Raw genomic sequence first — 17,497 nt, forward strand, 5'->3', positions numbered from 1 at the left:
TTTAGGGCTGGCTAAGGCATGCACAAAAGTGAAAATTCCTAAGATGCATAGAATGTCTCTCAAAAAGTACATTTTTATGTATTCTACTATAGAGCAGAAGGTAGTAACCTCCATTTCAAGCCTTGAAAGATTGTTTGAAGCTTCCTTAAATAGTCATTATCTCCCCTTTGATTATTTTTTGAACATAATAGTTTAGGAATGAAAATGCAAATTGTACAGCCACAGTAAAGACTGCTATATATCATATTTCACAGACTTTTCCAGATTCTCACAAAACAGTCTTTATGCTGTATGCTGGTCATGAAGGTTTACTGCAGCACTTCTTATTAAAATTAACAAGGCCTACAATGAGGTAACACCTCACACCAGTCAGAAACCCCATCATCAAAAAGTCTAAAAGTAACAAATGCTGGAGAGAGTGTAGAGAAAAGGGGACCCTCCTACACTTCTGGTGGGAATGTAAATTGATGCAGCCACTATGGAAAACAGTATGGAGATTCCTCAAAATACTAAAAATAGAGTTGCCATATGATCTAGCAATCCCACTCCTGGGAATATATCCGGACAAAACTTTAATTGGAAAAGATATATGCACCCCTATGGTCATAGCAGCACTATTTACAATAGCAAAGACATGGAAGCAACCTAAATGTCCATCAACAGATGAGTGGATAAAGATGTGGTATATATACAGTAGAATAGTACTCAGCCATAAGAAAGGATGAAATAATGCCGTTTGCAGCAACATGGATGGACCTAGAGATTACCATACTAAATCATGTAAGTCTGAAACAGAACACCATATGGTATCACTTATATGTGGAATCTAAAATATGACATAAATGAACTTATCCAAGAAACAGAAACAGACTCACAGACATAGAGACAGACTTGTGGTTGCCAAGGCGGAGGGGGTGGGGGAGTGACGGATTGGGAGTTTGAGATTAGCAGATGCAAACTACTATATGGATAAACAACAAGGTCCTACTGTAGAGCACAGGGAACTATATTCAATATTTTATAATAAACCATAATGGAAAAGAATATGAAAGAGAATATATATATATGTATAACTGAGTCACGCTGCTGTACAGCAGAAACTAACACAACCTTGTAAATCAACTATACTTCAATAAAATAAATTTTTAAAAAATTAAATTAACAAGGCCACTAGGATGACTTATTTTTAAAGTTTTCCAGGTACAATTTCATTCCTCTAAAACAAATTGATGTAAAAGAGATAGTCTATTAAACTGTTCACCTAAGTCATAAAAACAAAAAATACACCTTAATTTTGAAATAATTTTCTGTACTGCTGTTGCATTAAGTGAAAAACTCATCCTTAAATTCTAAAGCACAGCCTCTCTTCACAGCACTTAGCTTCGTTACTACCAAGAACAGCTTAAAGAGGAATCAGTAGGAGCAAACTAACATTTCAGTGGTAGTAGTCTAATAGGCAACTTTAATTATGTCCTGTACACAGACAAAAGTACATATTTGACAAAGTAAAGGGTGGGTGTTTTGTTTAACTATGTATCTTGAAGTGAGGAACTTGTTAGAAGCTCAAGTATAAAATAGTAGCATCTGCTGGCAAAACTGCTGTCCAATGGACATTTAAGTAAACAGGCAAATAGAAAACTACCATTATGAGGACATTTAAGATCTGCATAAATAGGAATTGCACCTTCCCCACCACCCTCACTCAAAAAAGGCTCAGAAGAAGAAACAGAGGGGAGATGCCCAAGTTGGGAAAAGGTACCCAACGATTCCTCAGTGACTGATCTACAGATGCTAGTGTCTTACACTGCTTGGTGTGTGACAAGGTGAACCACTGTCTTCCTCTCTTCCTCAAAAGTATTTTCGTCTCACCTACCTGACCATATCTTGGTTGAGAAACTTTTCTCACCAGTGCTTAGGTTGTTTATGGAAATAAACGAAGAGGTTCTGTTGTTGAAATGTTCCCCCGGTTTTAGTTTTGTTAGATGATCTATTCTAAAAAGTGGAGGATAACGTGAAGTTTTGAGCAAAGGAAGTAGTTGGTCAATAAATGTAAATGGCTCAGAAAAAAATGCTGAAATCTATTAATTATTGATAGAAATCAAAAGCGTAGTCATCTACTGCAGCATCTCAAAGGCACGCGCAGCCCTCTCTAACAAACACTTAAGGTACCCCCGGTTTTCAGGGCCACTTGCTTGTTTCGGCCTCTAAGTTTCATGCTATTTAGTTCCTCAGGAATGCTTTTCTCCTTCCTGTTTTTTTCCCAAGTTTAAGTCCATGGCTTTTGTAGGCAAGCCAAAGAGTCAACTGGGAAGAAAGTGTAATTTCAATGACATTTTGATCCTGAGTGCCGACAGAAGAGGAGGATCATTTCCAATTGTCTTGGGATACTGAAAACAAACACATGTGGATTAAGTTTAAAGAGCACCAGAAGAGATAATGGCTAAGACTTTCCTGGATTAAGGATCTTTGCAATCCAGGTTGTATCTGTAATTACACTGATGAGAATGGGTATTTCCAGTTCTCTTACTCTTTGGAATAATTCCAAAAATCCTTTGAGTAGGTATGCTATAGAAACTGAACTATGAGTAGACGAAGTAGTTAAGCAAATACACAGGGTTTCACAATAAACTCTAGTATAAAAGTAACAGAAAGCTGTAGTAAAGCAAAAAACATATGTACGTGTGTGTGTAATTATACGAGTGTGTGTGTGTGTATATGTACTTGATATAGGGAAATATAATGGAAAACAGTTGAGGACTTAAAAATTATATTCACGATTGTCATATGACATTTATCTTTTTTATTCCTAGACGTAAGCAATTATAACAAAGCAGGAATAAGCAGCAGCACTGGTCACATCTAAAGCTAGATGTGATCTGGTATCAACAGCCCAGAGTACAGGGAGATCTACTAGACATTTGAGCAACTCTACCCAGAATGCCAGCCAACCACAAACTCCATTCCTGGAATATAAATGTATCCATTCACTCCCTCTCATCAACTTCATTCACTCCCTCTCATCAACTTAACAGTCAGGCTTTCCACAATGCAACTGATTAACATATTCATTGTTCTTTTATGCTTTTGCCTCAGATTTTTACTTCTTTAGGGATCAAGGATATGTGAATAACTCAGCAAACAAATGCTCCTGAAAAAACCATCTCTGTAAAATATAAGTGGAACCAAAAGTGCCAGAATGAGTTTGTTGTTTTTTTTTTACTATTTCAAGGGACCTACAAAAATGCTAAGGAAAACAAATCTATGAACCAGTTTTATTTTATTTTCACTTAACATGATTATATACATTCATGTGTCTAACAAGATCTGCACTGTTACATTAAAAATACAGTACAATAACATTCAACATGAGGTACTTCATATTTATATATTTTTCCTTCATAAATAATGCTGTAAGCTACTGAATTCAAGCACTCTGATGCACAAGTGGCTAGTGTCTTGAATTAGCGAGCTTATTTAAACACCTTAAAAAAAAGACGGTTCAGTGCAACAGTTATGTAGAAATTAGACCATTTACTTAAATACTATATTAAGATATGCTTAAAGAATGTTACATTAGAACTGCTAGCCTAGCTCCCCTTATCCCCAGGATATAAACAATGACAAAGACTGCCAGGTACATTGGGAAAAGCATCTACAGGGCATTGTTCAATAAAGTTGCATTTATACACTACAGTTGCCCGCCTTGTCAGAACAATGGTTTCTAGTTTTAAAAGCTACAAAATTTGAGATTACCAAAGAAAATAAAGCAAGCACATTAGCCTTAATTCCATGTCACTGAAAATGCAGAAGGGAGAATAGGATTTAAAAGATAAAATTTTCTTGTTTTAAATACAACTTTCAAATTTAACCCACAGATCTTGGCACCAGCCAATCAGATGATGGATGGGTTTTGGTTTTTTCTTTTTCAGGTGATAGCAATTAATATAAAATTAAGTTCTTCCACACCTAGTGTACAGGATCTCACGTGGCTCTCACCCAGCGGTTCCCCAGCCTCTGGAGGGCAGCTACTAACAGGAGCACTGACCATGGGTGTTACTGAATGAACAATCTTCACTCTAAGGTTATCACACCCATCGCCAACAACCTGATATGATGAAATTAGTGCTAAATAAAGTTTCTTCTCCTCTGGCTTAAAAATTAGTGCCTTCCAATTAGGTATATAGTCTACCAATTTGCAAGGTAACTATGAGTTACCGAAATGTTTAACCATAATTTATAAATAAAACCCTTTGTAGAAGTATTTTTTAAATTGAAAACGTACCTTTATTTCATAGTTTGCCAAAACTACTGTCATCTTGCTAATAAGAAATAATTGTTAGATAATTTTGGAAAGTTGTCCTGGGAATACTCATCTATAATCACCGTAATAGCTTTTGATCATCTACGCTAACAGACATAGGTAATGGTAAAGGTGATTAAAACATTTCCCATAATCCAGTGTTCTCCTCCATCAGGGAAGCCAGCCGAAGCGACAAGCCCATGTCTACAGGGGGAGAAGTGGCCCAGAAGCACAGGCAGTCACTCACTGGGGCCCGGCTGGGGCCAGCAGGGGGACCATTTCTGTCCCAGCCCTCACTGACCAGGCAGGGAGGAGACAGTTCCTGAGCTGGCACGCACCTGAACGCGCACGGGCACCCACGCACACACCCACCCCAGGACTAACCCCTGCTCCAGAGCCAGCTTCGGGCTCACAGAGCAGAAGAAGGAGGCGGCCAGTGACCACACTCTGGGTGGCGGGGAAGCCATCTCAGGATCACGCTGGGCAGAAAAGCTGCCCAGAAACACATGGATACTTCAACTGGGAGTGGACACAGTGGACACCACCAGGGTCACAGGCACTAAGCCAGCACAAGCCTTCGCTGAAGGAGAATGTTTTGATGAGCTTTTCCCTCCTTTGTTTACATTATCCGTGGACAAATAAGAGAGCTGGATGTGATGCTGAGGCAGTGAATATTAGGTATCACCAAGTCTATCGCTCTAGACCATTTTCTAAAAACCCTGCAGGCATATATTGGCACTTTAAGATGGCCAGAGGCCAGATTCTAGCAGTCCAGGAACAGGACAGAATTATAATTAACTAAGAAGATACAATGTGGTCAAAGTAGATCCGGTGAAATACATTACAGATTAAGAAAAAAAAAAATCAATGAATAAAATATCTCATTACATTAACATGTGGTGCTACAAAACTAATTGTTATTCCATTCATCTAAAGAATTGTTTGGTCCTCTTTTCATGGGAAAAAGGGAATAGGAATTCTATACAGTACAACTTTTGAAAACCAGCAAATGGCAGGGATCAGAAGCTAAGCAGGGAAAAGGGTCTGACTTTTTCAAACTCTGTATTATAATTTGCCATCCATTAAACTATCTGTCGTATGGGACTTTTTTAGGCTTCCTTTTAAAACCATTTTAGTTTAAATTAATAGGCCTGCAACTTTTTCCTAATGACAATAAAATTTTATAATTTAGTTACTTCTAAAAGAAGTCTCTGTACTGCAATATTCTGTCTTCTAAACTAAAAGAATATAAATCTGTCTGTAGCAAAAGTCATGACCTAAAACTTCCAATTTCTTACTTTACATTGACACTTTGCAGTTTAAAACTTAACAATCTTATGAATTTAGGATTTAAGAAAAAGCAATGCCCAAAAGTAAAATATTTAAAAGGAAATAAAATAAGAAGGTAAAGTGACTACTGTCTACTTTCTTAATTATTAATTACCAAGCAAAACGTCTTTCAAAATTGTACACTGAGGTTTATCTGTTTTTTGGGAAGTGAAGGGTTCTGTTTAAAAATAATTCTTGTTATTGTTATTTTAGACTATTTATTCCTATTTAAAATAAAGCCCAAAAGGGAATCTGAGGTGATCTGAAAATTGTCCTAAGAGGGACAAAACTGGGAGGTCAGTGGGGCAGTTGGAAAAGAACTCAAAATCTCCCCAGATGTATAGATCCAACTCTAAGAACCACAAGCCTTGATGAGAACTTGGCTCTTTTACGCATAGAGTTAAAAGCTGAATGCTGCATTTTTGCCTGTACATAATTAAAAGGTTGAAAGAAATCAGAACCTGCCTACAGCTCCGTTCATTACAAACTACCTGCGCTGATTGCATATCTGCAGCTGAGCTAAGCATCAAGCAAGCAGGAGTGTGGTGTGCACCTCAGAGCCTGCACTGCTCCGGGAAGCGTGCTCAAGCGTAGAATATAAGTTCGGGGATCTGACCCCCCTGCACCCCAGTGCCGTTGGTGCTGTCCGACGAGCACTGGAACTGGACAGTGACTTTGCCACACTGAACTTCTGTCATGCCTTCCTGTCCAAAGTAGCTGAGCTCATTGCCGTCCAGGATCACGCTGGCCGTGTAGAAGGTGTCTGGCTCAATCTGCACCGGGTACTCGAACCACACGGGGAAGGTGTTGCTGGAGCCGTCTGAGAAGTACTTGCTCAAGTTCTGCCCCAGGACGACACCCTGCCGCTTGAGTTCGATCTTGGCACTGTACTCGGCTGAGCCGCAGCTGGAGCCGTACAGCCCGAAGCCCGCGATGAACACCCTCTTGTCGACGGCGAACTGGATGCTGTCGCAGCGGCCCCGGTAGCGCCACTGGTTGCTCCGGTAGGCGCACGACTGGAAACGGTGGCAGCGCTGCGGGACGAGGCCCTTGCGGGCTTTGCTCACGAACTGCAGCTCGGGCTTCTTGGCCGCGGTGTACCAAAGGAAGATGTCGTTCGTCTCGTTCAGAGTTAAGACTCCAGACTGTGCAGCACCGTTTGCAAAATCGTCCAGGGCCATGGTCGGGATGCGGATCAAGTAAAGCGCCTTCCCGAGGACCTTGCGCTTGTTTTCAATGCTCAAAGCCAGATCTTGTCGCTGGCATTCCACTTCAGCCCAGTTGAGAGCTGCCTCGAAAACCACAATTTCTTTGGCATTCAGAGTTTCCCTGCGGAGGATACTTTCTAGTGTCTGGAAGTCAATATCACAGAACCCCTCAGACTTGAGAGCGAGCTCGGCCTGGGCGTCGATCACCTCCCAGCACCGCTGGGTCAGGTCCGGTTCCTCAAACAGGCAGCTCTGGGACAGGAGGACACAGGCGTTCTTGGCGCTCAGGCTGGTCTCCAGGAAATTGACGCAGGCCCGGGCGAGGTGAGGGACGATGTACTTTTTGGCAGCATAAAGAGTGGCCAAGACTGTGTCAGCAGCCAAGTCAATTTCATCACAATAGATGTATCTGCAAGAAACAGCGCTGCATGTAAACGGAATTTTCACAAAAATGAGCGTGTCCAGTGAGAAAAGATGTAACTACTTTCAAGTTAGTTCCAAGAAAATCTTATGTAACAGTTATTACAAACATGATTAGAGATTAAAACAACATCTGAAATACATTCATAAGTTATTAATATTTCAACTTAGTAGAAAGTTTGTATAATTAAAGACATTAACTTCATGTAACCATTCTAGCCTCTATTTTAAAGCTACAAAATATAGAAGATACTAGAACATTCAAGAAAGGGCTGAAATCAAAAATAGTGAATATGAGGAAAAAATATAGCAAAATTCTATTATATATACTATACTATATTTAGTTAAAAATAACCCCTATATGTTTTAGGAGAAATATATGTATGTAGACTTACTTAAAAATTTTTCTGCAAATTCAGATGGAAACAAGTATCTTTAATATCAATACTGTAATGTTAGCAATGATTGCATCTTGACGCTTTTATATAAGAATGACTTGGATTTTCCTTAAACACAAAACAAAACCTGATCTTAAGATATTTTTCAAGTAGTTCCAAGTTCAATAGATTTTTAAATATGGGCTCCAATGCTATCTTCCGGTTAACTTTACATAGAATCCAACGCAGGCTTTGTATCTGGCTTTTTTTTTTAAACTCTAAATTCTTTCTTCTCCCCCACACATTCCTTCCACCTTCAGAATTAAAGAATACATTATTTCCAGATACACTTAATTAAAAAACAAAGTTAAGAAAGTCTAAGTATGCACTATTTGTGTGCTTCTGTGAAGTGTCCCCATTTCAGGAGATAAGACACTTCTTATTGTTTTGGGGGACAGTGTCAGTCTCCCAAGACGCTATGTAAAGATAGAAATCATCTGCTTCTTTTAGATGCTGTGGCTGACTAAGAGATAGTAATAACTGCACATGAGTAAAAAATACATACTAATAACATAATTAAAAAATGTTTCTAGCTACTTGCTGTGACATTTTCCTTACTGAAACACATATAACAGGAAATAAGCAATAGCTTCTGTAACAAAGTACAAAAATATAAGGATGGCAATGAGAAAAATGACCACAATCATGAATGGAACCTGAATTTTTTCTCCCAGGAAGCCCTTACTCTTTTCTGATAGACTAAGCCAGCCACTGGCAAGATGGCAAGACTGCTCGACTAAATACCTGCAGCACCAGGACCATGGGGAGGATTCTGCAGCACGGTCAGCACTTTGTAGCTCTTACCCTAGAACTGGCAAATGAGCAGTCTTCCCTTTTTCTTGACAGCCCCCTTTCCAGTAGTACTGGCTACTCACCCACAATGCAGGGGTGAGAAAAACCTGGCCTCCACTATCCCAGGCAACTACACTGTGCTGATCAAGCCCAGCATGACAGTAAATGGCACTTGCTACATTTCTGATTCTTACCACTTTACGTGGACTGCTCATATAATTTTAAAAACCTGTATCAAGATATATTCTAGGCAACACATTTATAAGAAAAGATGCCTGTCAAATGATGAATCAAATGGCTTAGGTGAAACGGAATTTTGTGACTCGTACTCGGGTTTCCTAATTATGTACATATGTCTGCGGCAACACAACAGTCTACTTGACTACAGTGATGACAAAATGCCGAACTAGTGTCAGCATTCTCCTCTGCAACAGAAATAATGTCAAATATACAAAGCTAACTTCACTGGGGAAAAAAACAAAACACAAAAATCGCTACAGGTAAAACTGAGTTCTGTATGTATATCTCTAAAACATTACCAAGGTCACAAAGTGTCTGTTCGTTAAAAGTAGCGGATTAGTTTATGTTTTGGTACTTCACGTGCTCACTTGCCTTTAATTTCCCTATCTCCCACTATGAAAGTTCTAGAGAGCAACAAATGGATTTCAAAACTATACTACACATAAAGAATTAAACACTTTAAAGTTCTGGAACTAACTATAATACTTATTTTTCAGTAGGCAGAAGACAATATATATCAGCATTTTAAATGTTTGTGGGATTACTGTCCAACTTGTTGAGCCAATGAGTAATTTTTTTCAACAAACATTGTAATTTATTCCAGTGACTCAAAATCCCCACAGCAGCAGGTAACCTTGAACTCTGGTACACTTTGGTGTGCTAGAATAAGAATCAAGAAAAATCACCTAAACATTACTTAGAATAATCGCTGGACCCTAACCACACAGTAGACTATCTCACTGTCCAGCACCAACACAGGTCACAGAAGTGGATTCTAGTTATCTGGTCAACATTTACTGGATTCTGCAAAAGACCCAGGAGAGAGAAAACTATTTTTTAAATAAATTTATATCTTATAACTTTACATTTCTGTATGACCAATTTAAGTTTTTCTGAACATATCCATATACATCTATAGAAAATTATTCATCTTTCAAAAATTTCTCCTCTACTACAAAATGCAAATGTCTCTTATCCTTGAGAAACAGCATCTGACTTCATGTGACAGCATGTGTACGTATGTGTGCATCAAGATCAGACAATTTCAACAGATAAGAAGTTTTATAATTGCTGATAGGAGACAATAACTCCTAGAAAACTTAAAAACCTCCTAACTGGTAGTATTTAAATAATGTATATAATTTCTGGAATTGTGAAGCAAAAATATAATTTATGTCTTTTTAAAGACTTCTTCACACACAATACTTTCAGAGAGAACATGCTCTATTAGATAACACACCAGAAAGTTCTTTTGCTTTAATTATAAGTCATTAAAAATGAAATCACTATACGTGCCACTTGCCCCCAAATTCCATGTCAAGGTGTGATTGTAAACGCCTGCTTCATTCCACATGCTCCCCATGAAAGGTGCACAGGAGTTTTCATCAAAAACACTTACAAGGTAAGCAGCACCCACTTTCTTCATCAGTCTCTCTTTTCTATTACCTGGAAGTTATACTTAACTGTGAAGCCATAAGAGCACAAAAACAGCATAAACAAACTCTTTCCAAACATACGCAAGATGCTTACTTCAGCATAGCGAGAAAAGCAGCAGGGTCGACATCTGGTATACGGATTTCATCTTTGTCCTCGGCAAGTTCTCCGTAAAACATTGCATGGAAAACAGAGCTCCCAACAGCTAAAACATACTGTGGAGAAAGGGAAATCTTATTTCATGCACTAAATTGAAAACACTTTCAGCACATCAATCCAGAAAAACAACTCTAAGCAATCAGCTTTAGTGGACACAGAGCACCTAACACCTGCTCTACTGACAAAGCCAAGGTACAGTGGATCTGGCCATGAAAGCAAAAGACAGAAGTTCACGCAAACCAGTCTCTATGCTGCTAATTATCAAGGCTTTAACAGACTGATGCTCAAGTTCCCTCATTATAAAATAAATAAAATAAAAGCTTATCTAACAGATTTCTCGGAGAAGGGTAAACATATGACTTTCCTAACCTATCACAACAACTTCCCATGACTGTAGAGTTAAGAGGGCATGTTTTTGTGTGAGACATAAAGCAGGGTAAAAGGAAACAAAGAAAAAAAATTAAGCGTGGCCAAGGCCCTCTGGAGACGCTGCACTTTCTCTGTGATCGGGTGAAACACGCACTGCCTGCCATTGGCAAGCTGCCCACCCCAAGTTCCAGGCTCACGGAGAGGGTCCCTCTTTGTAAATCTCAGTACTAAACGAGTAATGCATCTGTTGCTTACTTTGTGTCCTGGCAACCGCTGAGTCCCACCTGGTGGCCCAACCACAAAATGTACATCTGCCATCAAATCATTATTGAACATCACTGCATTTCTGTAAACAGAGGCAATTCATTAATTCACAGCGTTTTAACACCCCCTCCCCAACATACAAAACCCACAAAAGATTCACAAGCTAAACAACAGTTTAATAACTTCAGGGTAAAGCTACAAATAAAGGTTCCAACTATACAACTGCGTCTGTAATCACTGCAAACACATGGAAGTAACTGAAGTTTTTAAAAAAAAAAAAGTTATCCAAACTTTTCTTTAGACTTAAGGACAAATAAAAGGTTTCTATCTTCTATAACCCACAGACACAACCCTGTCACCTAAATGTTACGGCTTACAAAAACATTTTTATCTAAGAGGAAAACAGCTGTACTATTCTGGAAAAGATACAAGGCAGTTTTCCATTACCAATAAAGCTTCTGGGAAAAGAGGAAACGCAGATTTATGTTAAAATACATTACACGTTGTGCAAAAGCAGAAACTTCAACACAGGAAAACTTTTAAAGTAAATATGCTGGCCCGGCACTTACCTCTCTCTAATGGTGGGATAAAGACCCTGCCAATTCGGGGCCGGAATAAGGTTGTTGTTACTGAGATTCTGCTGGTGGTACTGCTGGACAGTGGTGCTGCTGGAGTTGGCTGGTTTTTTTCGGGGGAATATATCAGCAGCCATCTTCTTCTTCTTTTTAGTCTTCAAGGTAATTATTTCATAACAAACTGGAGGCAACTTGCTGCTGCTGCTGCTGCTACTGCTGCTGCTGCTACTGCTGGGATTTGTTTTCTTCGAGCTTTTCTTGGACCTGTTCTTTACCGTCTCTGGAAGCATCAAGAAGAAGGTGAGACATTTCATGTTCTTTTCCTTGTCATCTACCATGAGTACAGTAGGTCTCTCTTTATAGCCAGATATTCCAAATCGGTGTGAGCATCAAGGAAAAGAGGCTAGCACGAGCTAAGATGAGAGCAGAGACCAGCAAGCTGATATTTTGCTTCTTTTCTCAGCCGGGCAAGGTGACCTTTTTACTATGTTGAATTAGAAACTGGCTTTAAGTTTTATCCAGTACTGGGTCTGTTAAATACATCCCCATCATGATTCCTGTTTCTCTTATTTGCTCATAAAAATAACCCAGTTTCCTAGATCACCTGAAAATGCTACACTGCGCGAAGGTGACAGGCAGAGAGCCGTAGCACTTGTTTTCTGAATTAGGTTAGCAAGATGTGCTGGAGCCGCGTGAGTCTGTTCGGCCGGCTGAAGTTGTGTGGTGAATGGATCGGAGGAGAGTAGGTATTACAGCCCTGCAGATGGAGTCAGACAGCCAGTGCTCGGAGCCAATAGCTGAAGTCACCAGTCATGATTGGACCAAGCAAAACAGTGACACCTATTGTAGTGTGCATAGTTCTGATATTAAAGGAACAGCAGTTGCATTCTCTTGGCTACTATATTATTGTACATTTAAATAAGATAAACAACCTATGAGATATATTTGAAAACAGGAAGAGAAGAGTTTATGTCCACGGATTTTTCTTCAGTAGATGTGCATTTTTATTCCCCCAGTTAAACAAGCAGGGACTGATATCTACTGTTTCTAGTAAAATCTTTATCCCGGCAGCATTCTAGTACTTCAAACAAAATCTTCCATTCTACCAGCTAAAAGGGATTATTAATAGCAAAACCATATTAAACACATTTATTACAGCTTAATGGGAAGGAATGAAATTTTTCTTTTTCCTTTTTTAGTCTCTTTGAATGCAAGTTATAGTCTAGTACAAATAAGAGATGAGGTCATGTGTTCATTTTACCCCCCCAGTGTTTTCTAGCTCCTATAATGATCTTTGACAGGAGTCCCAGATCACAAAATACTGTTAATTAGACTAAAATGATACCAGTAGGTTTAGCTGCACTGAAACATAAGACACATTCTGGATGTAAAAATAAGATTCAAATGAGACAAATCTGGTAATCAGTGTTTAAAGGCTGTAATTCACTAAAAATATGTGAAATGGGGCCCTGTTCAGGACTTCAAAAAAATTCAACCTAAATGTTATGGTTACATGTAGCCTCATCACAGTTTTAAAGAATGTAATTCACAAATTCTAACACAAAACCAATAATAAGGCTACCCAAAATGATACATGCTGCACAGTTAAGATGCAAACAGGTTCTCTCGGCTTTGAATCAGAACAGTACTAACTACTACATGGTTTTTATAGATGTGAATCCTCCAACGTTTCTAGCTTTGCTGAGTAAGGAAAAACCAAAACACCTGCTGCGGGTTCCACACATGCACATACATTTCTAGGGGGGCCTAATGAGGAGAATGAAGCACTATCACTCCTACTGGCTTGAAGGGCGGCAGCCACGTGCTGCCCCCACCTGATGCACCTTCATGACCACAGCCCTGCTTGCTGCACCACATCCATCGGAATAATGAGTTCCTGAGAGCGAGGGCCCAACAAATGGGAGCTTTGGTTGCTGTTATAACCGACAATCTACTAAAGATAACACAACTAAAATCAGACTTTAAATCCCTGGGACCTGGAATCACTAAACTGAACCAAGGAATATCCTCTTTATTGTCATCATTATTATTCTTAAACCTGTTTACAAAGCCACTGCAGGACAGACTGTGTGCAAAGAGAACCATGGTCTTTAGCACAGGTTGTTCACCCCCATTTCGTACGAACTCTGAAGTGCCATGTATTTACTACAAGTACCGTATTCCCAGTCATAGGGCTAACACACACACACACACACACACACACACACACACACACACACTTCCAATTGCCTGCAGACACACTTCACCACACAATGTGTGTGTGTGTGTGTGTGTGTGTGTGTGTGTGTGTGTGTGAGAAACAGAGAGAAAGAAACACATGGAGAAAGGCACAAAGAAGAAACAAGTGAGTTCCTATTACAGCTAACTTTTCAGAATATGATTAAAAGCAAAGGATTTCTCTCCTGCTCAAGTGCTACTTAACTTCCTGACCATCACCATCCTAGGAAAGTCCCCAGGACAGGGAGCTCCTTTTGACTGGGATTAATTCCCTGTGTACTTCTAACAAACCTAGTAGCTGGCTCCTTCAGGTCAGAAGTAATCAATTAGAATGGAAGGGAAATGAAGGGTTTTGAGACAGACTTACCAGCAGCTGGAAAGCCAAAACAGACGAAAAGCATTAAAGACAGACACAATAACTTAGAAGTTTTGTGGTTTTTATTCATTTTGCATATAGTTCAACACCCTTTACCAGAAGCCTCCAAAAAACACTGCTCTTATACCACTAAATAAAGGAAAAAGTGCACATAATAGTTTAAGAAAGAAAATTATATAATATATATATTATATAATAATATAAATTTTAGAAAATGAGGGGTGGGATAGGGAGGGTGGGATGGAGGGAGACGCAAGAGGGAAGAGATATGGGAACATATGTATATGTATAACTGATTCACTTTGTTATAAAGCAGAAACTAACACACCATTGTAAAGTAATTATACCCCAATAAAGATGTTAAAAAAAAAATAAATAAAAGTAATGGTAAAAAAAAAAAAAAAAAAAAAAAGAAAATGTTCTTTATAAAATTAAGTTTCAGTTATTTAGAAAATTAAGTTTTGTGGAGAAGCTTGGAAATATTTATTAAACTGGAATCACCTAGAACAGTGCTGCAGAGAGGGGCCTTGTCCTTATTCATGGATGTGAGGACCGATGAGCACAGCTGTTTTAAAGACTTTTTTTTTTTTTTTTTTTTGCGGTACGCGTGCCCTCACTGTTGTGGCCTCTCCCGTTGCGGAGCACAGGCTCCGAACGCGCAGGCTCAGCGGCCATGGCTCACGGGCCCAGCCGCTCCGCGGCACGTGGGATCCTCCCGGACCGGGGCACGAACCCGTGTGCCCCGCATCGGCAGGCGGACTCCCAACCACTGCGCCACCAGGGAAGCCCTAAAGACATGTTTTTAACTACAAAAAATAATCCAGTTTTTTAAAAAACAAGAAAGATATTTTAATTTTTGTAGCCAATTTGGAAAGGCATGAAAATGTGAATAAAATCAAGACAATGAAAAGCTTACTGAGAGCCACCGTTTCTTCCCACGATAATAAGACAGTTAATATAAGGTCCCTGCTACTGCACGTGTGGTCGAAGGAGCAGCAGCAGCACCTCCTGGGAGCCTGTTAGAACCCATGGCCTCAGCCAGACTCTGCATCAGGATCTGTATTTTAACAAAACTCTCCAAGTAATCTATATTACATTCAAGTTTGAGAAAACCTCATACACATGACTAAGGGAATGTTACAAGGTCTTCCCAATGTTCCGGTATCAACATCTGGAGCCGCGTTTCACATTCAAGTGAATGGACAAATAATTAAAAATAATTTAATTTTGAACCTTCATGTCTTGTTCTGAAATTCTGATCAGCCCCTAAGTGTCAAATTCTATGATTCAGATGTGTAGACAGCCAACTGAGAGGTCCCCAAATATTTTTCAATTTTCAGGAAAAGAAGCTCAAGCCCAAATTATTTTAAAGGGCAGTGACAGAGACAATTAGGGGGAAAAATAAAGGATTAAAAAATGCCAAGTGTGAAACAGATGAACCACCTAATATTTTAAAATAATCTACTTCAAATTCTATTTCAAAAAATTAGCACTGTGGTACAGCACAATTAGCGATCAAATAGTCTAGTTCAGTCCTGGCTCAGCCACTAAAAATTAAAGAGCTGTGTGTGTGTGTGTGTTGGGAGGGGGAGGGAGGGAGAGTGTCGGAACACATCATTTAGCCTTTAAAGCGCCTACACAATGAAGAGGTTCATCCAGAATTGATGAGTGTTTCTCAAACTTTACCCTCAATCCACAGTAAGAAATCCATTTTGTATTCAGACCCGGTACTAACACCCACAAACACATATATCTATATACAGATGGAAAGAAGGTCACAAAACAAAACTTATGCTTAGCATGTTATGAAACACTCTGGTATTTTCTGTTTTATTCTTTTCTTTTTAATGTTGGTTTTGATACAGTCCATTGATTTCATGACGACAGTTTAAGTAACACTGGTCTAGATTATTTCCAAGGACTTTTAAGGCTTAACATCCTAGGGTTCTTTCCTATCAGGAATTTGGACTAGGGGCCACTAGACAAGGAAGAAGGCAAGGCTGCATCAACTTAATGGAGCCCATGAAACAAACCCCTCAAATCACATGCAAAATTGGGAGTCTGCGTTTATTTTTCTGGAAAGAGAAGCCATATCTGTCTTTCAGAGTAATTCATGATGCAGAACATAATAAAATGTTATGGAAATCGCACATTAATTTGAATAGTCAAAATATTCATTGTATCATTTTATTTTCTGCTTTCATTTCTATAGTCTATCTCATTAAACACAAATTATGGCTTCTTTCCCCCCCTTGAAATTAAATATAAATAGTTAAAATCCCATCTATTGAATCTGTAACCCATAAACATCACCCACTGGGTTGAAGAATAAAGAATACCAGTCTGGTATCTACTGTCAAATTTCACGTCTAAAATTTCTTTCTGGCTAGCATACCACTTGTTCCTACACGTCCTGAATTTTAAAGCTGTTATGAGACATGGTTAATTTGCCCTATTAAAGTAAATAACTAGGTAAAGTCAAGAAGCCCATCAATCTTTTATGAAAGTATTCTCAAAATACAAACATGCTGATCATGCAGTGTATTAGGTGTCGGGCATGCAATGGTGAGCAAGATTGGGAACCAAGCTTAAAAGGTTAGCGAATAGCAGTGGATTTCAGATAATTTTATAACTGCCGGAAAGTTCAATCACCTTTATCTCTTCCCATTCAATTCCTCATAATAATAAAATTATGAACAGAATTAAGCTCACTTAGATCAAATCATCCTCTTCACCACTGGAAGGTTTGCCAGACATCCGGTCTTTATTTGGTATTACAGAATCTTGTTTATTCAGTTTGGGGACTTGAGTAAGGTTTGGAACTAAAAGGGACTATAGAAATCATTTAATGCAACTCTGTCCCACAGATAAGGTAACTAGGGGTCCAGAAGATTACGGGATTTGTGAAAAGTCCACAGTTAGGTTGTGGGGCAATGTCCAGACTAGAGCGCAGATTTCCTGACTGCTTGCTTAATTGTGTCTGTTCCACTCGCTCTAGTTTTCACCCACAGTAATTACCCCACAATCTTATGTAATGCTTTATCTTCACATTTCTAATCTACTTCAAAAGAAAAACACACGTCCGAATTTACAGATATGAAAACCATGAACATATATATACTCTGTACCCTGCAGGAAGCAACTGCTAGAAGAATGGGAGGACACTTTCTGGGAAGAAACGGAGAGGAACTGTAACAGGAAGGAACACAGGAGCGCAGCAGCCATGAGGAAGCCACTCAAAACCAGAAGAGGCTCTCCAGTAAAATGAAAATTAGAAAGCCAGCCATTCATGGTTAATACCAACAAATGCGATGTCAACAACTAACAATGCTGGCAACTCTTGTTTAACTTGCTCC

The 17,497-nt window shown here is 39.1% G+C and overlaps 1 protein-coding gene across 9 annotated transcripts in view; it reads right to left on the bottom strand.

Annotated features, from left to right (window-relative positions):
* Positions 1 to 3,258: 3,258 nt before the first annotated feature.
* BTBD3 (BTB domain containing 3) overlaps positions 3,259 to 17,497 on the bottom strand; it is a 39,196-nt gene continuing 24,957 nt past the window's right edge. For 5 of the 9 annotated variants that reach the window (XM_033839081.2, XM_073792657.1, XM_033839084.2 and 2 more), the window contains 4 exons: positions 11,522 to 11,807; positions 10,944 to 11,034; positions 10,257 to 10,375; positions 3,259 to 7,246 (listed from right to left, as the gene is read on the bottom strand). In XM_033839081.2, the coding sequence (XP_033694972.1) occupies positions 6,214 to 7,246; positions 10,257 to 10,375; positions 10,944 to 11,034; positions 11,522 to 11,664 (1,386 nt within the window). In that variant the 5' untranslated portion in view covers positions 11,665 to 11,807 and the 3' untranslated portion in view covers positions 3,259 to 6,213. Of the gene's footprint in view, positions 7,247 to 10,256; positions 10,376 to 10,943; positions 11,035 to 11,521; positions 12,637 to 17,497 lie in introns of those variants that run through there. The other 4 variants (XM_033839082.2, XM_073792658.1, XM_033839083.2 and 1 more) reach the window with 2 other exon arrangements.

This window comes from Tursiops truncatus, chromosome 15, assembly GCF_011762595.2.
Source record: "Tursiops truncatus isolate mTurTru1 chromosome 15, mTurTru1.mat.Y, whole genome shotgun sequence".
Lineage (NCBI taxonomy): Eukaryota > Metazoa > Chordata > Mammalia > Artiodactyla > Delphinidae > Tursiops > Tursiops truncatus.